We start from the raw sequence: 9,955 nt of genomic DNA, 5'->3' as shown, positions 1-9,955 counted from the left end.
TGTTTGTTCGAAGCGCGCCTGTTATTTGGCATTTGCGCCAAGCGCAGCCGTTAGCGCAGCGAAAAACCAGCGCGCGAAAAGCACAAACGAGCCGTGCGGAGTGGAGCGAGGCAGGCGGGAAGGGGGGGAAGGCCCCTCTCGCTCTCTCTAAGTGGTTCGATTAAAAAGGAAAAGAAAATGGACTGGGGATATTATTGAGCCCATCTGGGGGCTCACCGCCATACAACCCAGTCCGGGGGGGTAGGGAATATAGAAGGGGATGAATAGAATAGGGTAGAGAAAAGGAGATAGGTAAAGAGAAAAGTTGAGGCGCCGCGAGGAAAAGAAGCGTTGCCACAGTCACTGGGGGCCACCGAGCACAGTACACATCACAAACACAGGTCCTGGCGTCATGCTGCGTCCGGGAGAAGTTCTCGACGGGAGCGGTGGAGCGTAGAGGCGAGGCTGTGCTGCGAAGAGTCGTGCGCGGAGGTCCGAAGTGTGGGGAACTTGCTGGGTGAAGTCCGAGGCAGACGAGCGGTTACTGGCGAGCGGGAGCAGGCGCTCGACGACCCCACGCAGCAAAGCGCGCGCCGCCCAAACAAAACACCCATGGCTCGCGACGCGTGGCCGGCATAATCGCGATACCGCCCCGGCCGCGCAGGAGCGAACGAAAAACACGTCCGCACCCCACGACGACCGAGGCCAAACTCCGCCCCTCTCGCTGCGCCGTCGCCTCCGCCGCCGCCGCCGCTGTCGCAACGCGCGAGTTCCGCTCATCTGCCTCGCGAGTTGTGTTCTTTGCAGTAGCAGCCAGCCGTTTTGGGCCGTATTTCTCTCGTCGCTCCGGAGTTGAGAAGAGACATGTCTGAAGAAACCAGCCAAGTGCCTGCCGCTACGGCGGCAGCGTCTTCGGCTCCCAAGAGCCCCAAAAAGAAGGCTGCGCCCCGCGGATCCGGCAAGCCCAAATCAGCGCCTACGCACCCCAAGGTTTCGGCCATGGTCACCCCCTCCATCGGTGCCCTCAAAGAGCGCGGGGGTTCGTCCCTGCAAGCCATCAAGAAGTACATGGCTGGCACCTACAAAGTGGACGTCGAGAAGCTGTCTCCCTTCATCCGCAAGTATCTCAAGTCTGCCGTCGCGTCCGGCGCGCTCGTGCAAACCAAGGGTAAAGGCGCCAGTGGGTCGTTCAAGCTGTCCTCCTCTGCTTCAGCACAATCATCGTCCGCCGGCGAGAAGAAGAAGAAAGCGGCGGCGGCGGCAGGCAAGAAGAAGCCTTCGGGCACCAAGAAACCGCGAGCCAACAAGACCACCGCGACGGCAAAGAACAAGCGCGCCCCCGCTGCCGGTGCGAAGAAGCCCAAGAAAGCGGCCGCGAAAAAGCCCAAGGCAGAGAAAAAGGCGTCCCTTCCCAAGAGCCCCAAGAAGCCCAAAGCGACCAAGAAAGCCCCCAAGAAGCCAGCTTCTTCCAAAAAGTGAATGACTTCTGCGGAAGCCCGCCTCATCCTTTTTTTTTTTTTAATTAACCACCCGGTCCTGATGGGACCACACCAACAGTTTGCCATGGCGACGGAAGCTTGCCACGCCACACCCATCTCGCGTCCTCCTCCTCAATGTATTCTTAATCGCACGATTGCGGCGCAAGCACACACACAGCAGTAAAAACAAGCAAACAAACAAAGAAAAACCAAAGGCACTGCAGCTTCGCTCCTCGCTGCCGCAGCAGCCGTGGCTGTGGCCCACAGATACCCGCACGCTGCTGACATCTGTCGGACAACAGTTGGCCTGGCCCTCTTGGTTTGGGAGCTGGCAGCGAAAGAGCCTTGATCTGCCGGCGCGGACGAAGCGCGCCCGGGGTCTTTTGCGGCGCCCTTAGGGGTCGTTAATCAAAGCCCAGGCAATCGAAACATGGTTCAATCGAGAGAACAGGAGTCGTAGAATTGGACAACATGTGCCGCTGGCGTGTGCGCTGTTTAGTTGATAGGTTACGGGGCGTCCAAAACACGTTTTTCGTCAATGTCGCCCGTTTCGCTTTGTTAACAAATGCTTCTCGGGCTGTGCAGAGGTAGGAAATCGTCTCACCGTGAACTAACGTTTTTTTTTTACTGCGAGCCACAGAAACACGATGGTATGCGCGAATTTCACGTGAGGATAAGGAAAGTTCAGCTGCAAGCCGATTAACATGTCGAACGCGACTTTTCAGTGTCCCAGGCGTGGTTCTCGCTCCTCCACCGCTCGCTGGCGGGCCGAAAAACGTATTCACGGCATCAGAGACCACTCGTTGGAAATCTTATTCTTTGAGCTACGCGATGGTGCAATTTTCGTTTTCGTGCGACGAACGGTCGCGATGCCAGCGCCAAAACTCCCACGCGGCGCGGCCGAAAAGGTCGGCGCGAGGTCTACCGCTCGGGTTGTAACCCTTTTAACAGCCCTTTCCGTACAAGTGAGAGGCCCGAACGAGCCGCGACAGTAAAGTAGAGGCCCTGGCAAACCTTTCGGTGCAATTTTAGTTGGCCTGACCCTCTTGGTTTTGGAGCTGGCTGCGAAAGAGCCTTGATCTGCCTGCGCGGACGAAGCGCGCCCAGCGACTTTTGCGGCGCCCTGAGGGGTCGTTAATTAAAGCCCAGGCAATCGAAACATGGTTCAATCGAGAGAACAGGAGTTGTAGAATTGGAAAACATGCGCCGCTGGCGTGTGGGCCGTTTAGTAAACCATTTAGGGGGCATCCAAGCTACGTTTTTGTCATTCTCGCGTGTTTTGCTTTGTTTACAAATGCTTCTCGGGCTGTGGAGAGGTACCAAATCGTCTCACCATGCTGAACTAACGTTTTTTTTTACTGCGAGCCACAGAAACACGATGGTATGCGTGAATATCACGTGAACAATACAGAAATTGTCTCAAGCCCGATGACCATGGCGAAAGCTGGCCAAGGGGGCAGCCGATGTGGCGCCCTCATTTCGCGCAGCCCTCATTTGCATAGCATCGTCATTGAAAGGAGCAAAGCACAGCAGAGACAGGCGGAGGGGCGGCAATGAGAGCCCGCTTCTTTTATTTGCGATCGTTTACTACCGAAGCAGCAGCAGCCAGGCAGGTAGGATCTGTTCCCGAACGTTGTGCAGAACTCGCACTGGCCGCGCCTAGCACTGCAGCAGCAGCAGCAGGAGAGCCTGCAAAAGACAAAAATAAGTGCAACATCGCCGCCGTGTGCGTACAAATCACTTGGAACAGTGAGAACAAGCCCAACTAAAGAAAAAGATCATGCGCATGCGTGCACCATAGCTAGCCTTTGCAAAGCAAACTAGGGGATGGCACGAAACGAACTGACAGGCACAAAGAGACAGCTGGCTCAAAGCCACCTGAATTCTGTCTATAATCCTGGTATCTGCCATAAACAGATACCAGGCGCGATAAAAATAAATATGGGCGAGGTGAACCATGGAATGAAAAAAAAAAAAACGTCTCCTGCGGGATTCGAACCTGGGTCGTGCGAGTGGTGGAAGCCAAAAATGGAAGCATAACGTTTGAGTGCAATGCCTAGCTTACGAGTGCATATAAGATGAGCCTCTTTTTTTTTTTTAATGCATGGAAATTTTAGAAAACTTCAACAGACACGACACTTAACACACAATATGAACACTAGCAGACAGCAAAGGGCAAGGCCAGAGCTCTGTATCCATGTAATGAGCACAGAATGGCATGCGAACGCTCGCCAGGGCCAAATTTAGTGCTGTTTATCTACACAAATACTCATCAGAGGCAATTGGTAATTTTTGTGGCCAAACTACGCCTACTATACCAACAGAAAAACATGTCTGGCTGCGTGACAAAAATTCAGAGTGGCCATTAGAAAATGCCAAACTTGGCTCAGAGGCCTATGTGCTCCCAACTTTGCCCCAAAATAGTAGGACAAGTTACAACCTTAGAATTTTTACCGAATTTTGACGCTTACACTGCTCACACAGACGCACTGAATTTCATAGTATAAAACCCGATTACAAACATGGGGACGCACGCAAAGTCAAAGAACTTGCATAACAAGAAAAAAGCATTTTGGATTTTGCAGAAATGCTTCCCAGACGTTCGCCAGTACATGTACTGGGCCGTATTTTACATAAATATACCATGCAAATCACTTATGCACAACTTTATTGGGAAGCTGTGGCTAAAATGTTAAGGTTGTAACTTGAGTTGCACTGCTCCTACCATTAGCCACACAGTTGGCAAAAAATTGGTCTCGGAGCCAAGTTTGACAAACCGTAAAAAAACAAATAATTTTCGGTCAGCCACACAATTTTTTCAGCAACATGTACAGTAGGTTTAATTTCAGCATCAAAATGACCTGTGTGCTCAAGCAAGTATTTCTTCAGATAAATGACGCCAAAATTGGCCACTTCCCAGGCAGTGGTGGGTAAAAATAAAAATATTACTTTACAGGCACTGTAAAAATATTACAGTGCCTTGTGGCACTGTAATATTTTTCACGTAGCGTATGTCTACCTAACACTCATTAGGCAATTATATATAAATAGAAGTTCAAGAAAATTGAAGAGGGCGACCAACAGCTATCTTTTGTTCAATGTTATTTGAACTCACACAGCAGTAATCCGAGCTCCTGTTCAAATGAAAGTGATTAGCCATAACCTAAAGCTAAAATGGCAAATGTGCTCCTCACACCGTAGACATTATGGGCTGCTGCCATGTCAAGGTTAATAAAATCTGCCTACAGAAATGCCAAGCCATCTCACGAAAAAGGAGAAACGAATTATGCCTACAAATTGTAACACGCGACATCGGAAAGCTCCCAACACTACTCTTGGCAGCAGAGAATGGCGAAAGAAACAACAAGCAGGAGAGAAACGCGGTTTCGGTTTCAGCAGCACGCGAGAACAAGCCAAAGCTTGCTCCGCATCCCAGAGCGGACATTAGGTAAACATAGCGAGAGAGGTGCGCTCGCCCTTGCCCATCTGCGATCCCCCACAATGCACTTCCCTGGCGCGCGCTTTGAATAACGACGGCAGTGGCGTACACAGCGACAAGAAAGCGAATCTGCCATTGCACATTGGTGGGACAAAAAACAGCGGCTGCAGATGCAGAAAGCGCTAGTATAAACACTCACCCAACTGACGCCATTGCAGACCACGTTCAGAAGGAAACGGCTCGCACCCGACACGTAAACACAGCACAGATGGCACCCACATACACCAAAGAGAACAAGATTGGGCACGCGGCGCAGCAGTCAAGCTGCACCCACTGTAGGGTGAAATGTGGCTCTTAGAAGAGCCGTTTTGGGATCTCTTTCTTTCCTCGCGGTGGCAAGACGAAGGGAGCAGAAGAGAATCAGCCGCCGAAGCCGTACAGGGTGCGGCCCTGCCTCTTGAGCGCGTACACGACGTCCATGGCGGTGACGGTCTTGCGCTTGGCGTGCTCCGTGTACGTCACAGCATCGCGGATGACATTCTCCAGGAACACCTTGAGGACGCCGCGGGTCTCTTCGTAGATGAGTCCCGAGATGCGCTTGACGCCGCCTCGGCGCGAGACGACGGATCGCTGGCTTGGTGATGCCCTGGATGTTGTCTCGCAGAACCTTGCGGTGACGCTTCGCTCCACCCTTTCCGAGTCCCTTGCCACCCTTGCCGCGACCAGACATGACGAGTGCGGTAGTAGCGAGCGCGACGACGATGAAAGAAAACAACCGACCGTGCGCACGATAGACGAGCGGAGGCGAACTGAAGGAGGGGGAACCCCCCGCTCCGATGTCGTGCGAGAGTGCGGACCATCAGGTTCCGCAAGGCCTGATTGGCTAGGGGACTAGCCAGTCAGGTGGCTGCAGCGAAAGAGTGCTCGCGGCGTCTAGTGGGGACGCCGAAAGCGGTTGTTTGCTGCGAAAATGGACTCGATTCACGCAGGTCGCTGGCGCAACTGATGTTTCTGTTATCACCAGTCTATTTTTTTCTTGCTTTTAAACTGAACCACTCAGTAATTTTTCTGATGCTTTCCTTTCGTGGGGAACCTCATCAGATAAGCGAGAAGCTTTCCTGATTCGTTACAACACTCGCTACACGAGTTTTTCAAGCAGCAATTCCAAAACAGCAGCATTGCATTTGGAAAACGGTGGTCGGTATCTGGACATCGTTTTTTTTTCTTTTCGGTAACAAAACTCGAGCCAAATGTTAGAATATTGATTCAGTTTGCTTATTTTTCACCAAAAACATACAAACACTTGTACCAGTGCTTGCAGGAATAAAACTTATCCCTGCTGTTAAATCTTGAACCTTGCCACCCTGAGGGTATACAGTCCCTCGCAAGAAATAAATAAAGCTTGAATCGCGAGGTTTCCTACTAGCCTACGAAATCTGTGCATCAATTTGACAACACGGAGTGAAGCAACTGCTCCCAGCAGGATGGGTTTGTATGTATGTGTGTGCGTGTGTGCTTATTTTTCTTTTTTTTGATGCTCACATTGATACTTTTTTTTGCCATCATTGCACAGCTGGCATATCGGCCAAGCGGCCCGAAATGCGATGCTGACAAGAGAATAACAGCAGCAGCAGCTATTTTCCAAGAGAGAACAGAGCAGGGTGGGTGGTTGGTGGCAGCAGCATCATCTCCAGCTACTGCACGCAATTGGTTGGCCCCAATAAGGGCCATTTTTGGTTGATGGTGGTCGCCTGTGGGGGCTCCTCCGAAGGCCTACTTGGAGCTGGTGTACTTGGTGACAGCCTTGGTTCCCTCGGAGACGGCGTGCTTGGCAAGTTCGCCCGGCAGCAGCAGGCGCACGGCGGTCTGAATCTCGCGGCTCGTGATGGTGGATCGCTTGTTGTAGTGCGCCAGGCGCGAGGACTCGGCCGCGATGCGCTCGAAGATGTCGTTCACGAAGCTGTTCATGATGGACATGGCCTTGCTGGAGACGCCAGTGTCAGGGTGCACTTGCTTGAGCACCTTGTAGATGTAGATGGAGAAGCTCTCCTTCCTGCGGCGCTTCTTCTTCTTCTTGTCCGTGGCGCGCACGTTCTTCTGCGCTTACCGTTGTCAGATGGTGGAGGGTTTGGCACATGAGTGCCGCACCCCAGGGCTACAGAACCCAGCCAACCATCATCACTCAACTACTACGCCACTCAGTGTAAGCGCCCCCCCGAAGGGGAGTATTTTTTTTTCGGAGTGGTGGCCCTTACCCCTGGGCATAGGGGGGTGATGGTCTGCCGTCTCTTCATTTCTGTACGAAAGGGAAAAAACCGTTACTACCGTGATACTTATATGGGGTCAATCTGCAAAAAAAGAGAAGCATTAGAATGTGACAGAGATTTTTCCCCCAGCCTCCTCGAAAATTACTGCCGGTGAACACCAAGTGGAGATGAAGCCCTGGGCCCCAAGCCGCTGCTGCTCTCTTTGCAGGTGAAACCATACCTCTTTCCGTACTTTTGCAAGTACTTCATGGAGGCCTGGTCGCTGCTCAGAGTGAGTGACAGCGCAGCGGGCCAGCCATACTTGATATCAACATTCTACCAGGAGCAAGACGAACTGATTGATTGCTGCGCGCGGGAGTGGGTTTAGGAACCGCACTGTCTCGTATGGAATACCAGGAACATCAAATATTTGGGCTACTTTGCGTAAGAGCGCCTGTGGAATTGCGCACTCCAAAAAGATGTGCATCGTGGACTCGGCCGCCCCACAGAACAAACAAAGTGCCCTGCCGTGCGCCGGAACCAATCCCACAGGTGCACGAGTGCGTCTGGTGTAGAAAAGGAGGCTCCCGCGCGCCAAAAGCCATTGGAAAGATGCCCTGCGGGGTTCTAGAAAATCTGCCAGAATTAATTTCCATTTTGGATTCCAGTTTACGAGCATGTACTGCTTCAAGTGAGGCGGGAGGCTGGGGGACAGTATCTCTGCCAGGTCCTTCAGCGGCGACGCGAAAACGTTGATGTCGGGAACCGCTTGCTGTAAGCGAAACAGGGCATTAGCTGCCCCGTTATAAAACAGCGATGGAGTGCCAGCACGAACGACGTTATTGCGGACGGAGCTCTGCATAAACAAACCAAGACGAGTACTAAGAAAATAGGACGCGAGACAACTGGTAAGTGGAATGTCACAGCCCAGTGCCACCTGCGTCCACTTCACGTGCAGCGCTGTCGCTAAAACTCCCACATCGGTGAGGCCGAGGCCTCCCTTGCTCCTGGGCAGTTGTACTATCTGCCTCTTGACCCTGTCCGGCTTGCCGCCCCAGAGGAAACGAAACACGATGCGCTCCGCCTCCAGTTTGGTTCGCGCGGGCACGGTCATGACTGAGGCGATGTAGCTTAACAGCGTAAACAGCAAAGTCCGCGCGATCGTGGCGCGAGCAGTCACTGGGCAGCGCAGGTTTTCGAAATTACGAGCCTTCATTTGCAGTTTAGTTAACGCGCCATGCCAATTGCTGGGGGCGGGACCAGAAGCGGAAAAACGATAGCCAAGGATCTTAACTTCCGAAGCCACCGGTAGCCCATGTTTTGGTTGCGGTGGTGCATCCCGAAGGTACATCACCGAACACTTGGCGGTGTTGAGCCGCGCGCCACTTGCCTGGCCATACCGATCGATCACGGCCAGCGCGGAGCAGAGAGAGCTCTCGTCTGGCACGACGATCGTCAGATCATCGGCGTAGGCAAAGATGGGAACACGCGGGGCACCCGGCGGCAGCGGAAAACTACCTATGCGTGGATCGGACGCGAGTCTTTGAAGAAGCGGTTCGATAGCCAAAACATACAGGACAGGGCTGAGAGGACAGCCCTGCCTTACCCCGCGATTAATCGAAAAACTATCCGAGACGCGTCCGTGGATGGAAAGCGCGGATGTTGGCCCATTATATAAAGTGCGAACCATTTTCTGGAAGTTATCTGCAAGGCCCGCGTTGGCAAGAGTTTGGAAAATATACTCGTGGCTAACTCTATCGAAAGCCTTCTCCTGATCAAAGCTACAAAGAAAACCGGAAAGATTTTTATTATTGGCCCATTCTAGCAAGTCTCTGAGAGCAAAGCCGTGCAGCTGCGCCGAACGAAACGGTACGCAGCACGCCTGGTACGGACCTACTATTGCATCTATGTCAGCAGTGAGCCTTGTGGCGAGGCACTTGGCAATTAACTTGTAATCGCAATTGAGCAGCGTGATGGGGCACCAGGCTCGCAGATCGGAGCTCCTCGACTCATCCTTACACAGGAGAGTGATTAGCCCTTCCCTTTGAGACGCTGACACAACCCCACCACTCAGCAGCCTGTTCACAAGGGCTGTGAAAGGCTGCTTTAACTGCTCCCAAAACTTTAGGTAAAACTCGGGAGGTAGACCGTCCGAACCTGGGCTACGATTGCGTTTTGATGTTCGGAGTGCTTCGAATAATTCGCCCTCGGTAATAGGGTTATCGCTCACGACGGGTGGCTCCTGTGGCCCTTCTAGGGGAAGCAGTTCAGGTGTTACTGCCTCCGCCGTGTATAGGTCAACGTAAAACCGGCGCGCTGCGTCCAAAACAGTGTCCGGCGTGCTCACAACAGCTCCTGAGTGCGGATCGATTACAGACGAAAGCGGCGGATTGGATCGCGCAAGCCTACGCCTCAAAATACTTCGCGAACACCAAGTTTCCATTTCCCAACGTTCGGCGCGAGCGATAGCGCGTAGGCCATCCCATCGGATACGAAGGAGGCGGCGATGCTCCCTTCGAAGCTCAACAAGTGCAGCGGCTACCCCAGGGCCGCAGGAAACAGGCGACGAGAGCAGGAGGATCGCGTCTAACACGACTTGAATCGCCGCGCGCTGCTCCTGTGCCAGCCGTCTGCCCCAGGCCCTGAGACACTCGCGCACTTAATTTTTAAAATCATCCCACCGCTCCGCATCGAGGTCCGATGTACTATACGCTACGAGGTGTTCTACCTGCAGCACGACAGCCGGGTTCTCGAGCAGTCGCGGGTTCAGACGCCAAGGCCCTCACGAGGATGGCACGAAGTCGGAATCCGCG

General features: G+C 53.0%; 2 protein-coding genes and 1 pseudogene across 3 annotated transcripts; 1 reads left to right on the top strand and 2 right to left on the bottom strand.

The window, feature by feature from the left end:
- The first annotated feature begins 723 nt into the window (after positions 1–723).
- Positions 724–1,672, top strand: LOC144166480 (histone H1.5-like). Its single transcript, XM_077695987.1, has one exon. The coding sequence runs from the start codon at positions 844–846 to the stop codon at positions 1,456–1,458; it is 615 nt and encodes a 204-aa protein (XP_077552113.1). The 5' UTR covers positions 724–843; the 3' UTR covers positions 1,459–1,672.
- Positions 1,673–2,919: 1,247 nt separating this feature from the next.
- Positions 2,920–5,984, bottom strand: LOC144166510 (histone H4-like; annotated as a pseudogene). The gene is made up of 2 exons (XR_013321689.1): positions 5,096–5,984; positions 2,920–3,146 (listed from the first exon to the last, which is right to left on the bottom strand). The product of XR_013321689.1 is annotated as a histone H4-like (transcript).
- A 165-nt stretch (positions 5,985–6,149) lies between these two features.
- On the bottom strand, positions 6,150–7,026 carry LOC144166513 (histone H2B). Its single transcript, XM_077696021.1, has one exon. The coding sequence runs from the start codon at positions 6,871–6,873 to the stop codon at positions 6,670–6,672; it is 204 nt and encodes a 67-aa protein (XP_077552147.1). The 5' UTR covers positions 6,874–7,026; the 3' UTR covers positions 6,150–6,669.
- Positions 7,027–9,955: the final 2,929 nt, after the last annotated feature.

Source organism: Haemaphysalis longicornis, unplaced genomic scaffold (genome assembly GCF_048455015.1).
Source record: "Haemaphysalis longicornis isolate Haplotype H1 unplaced genomic scaffold, Haemaphysalis longicornis Haplotype H1 scaffold_173, whole genome shotgun sequence".
Classification (NCBI taxonomy): domain Eukaryota; kingdom Metazoa; phylum Arthropoda; class Arachnida; order Ixodida; family Ixodidae; genus Haemaphysalis; species Haemaphysalis longicornis.
Note: the sequence above shows the minus strand (reverse complement) of the source record. Positions and strands in the feature narration are given on the sequence as shown.

Coding starts and splice junctions, on each gene's coding strand:
- LOC144166480 (XM_077695987.1), top strand. CDS start 844: ATGTCTGAAGAAACCAGCCAAGTGCCTGCCGCTACGGCGGCAGCGTCT.
- LOC144166513 (XM_077696021.1), bottom strand. CDS start 6,873: ATGTCCATCATGAACAGCTTCGTGAACGACATCTTCGAGCGCATCGCG.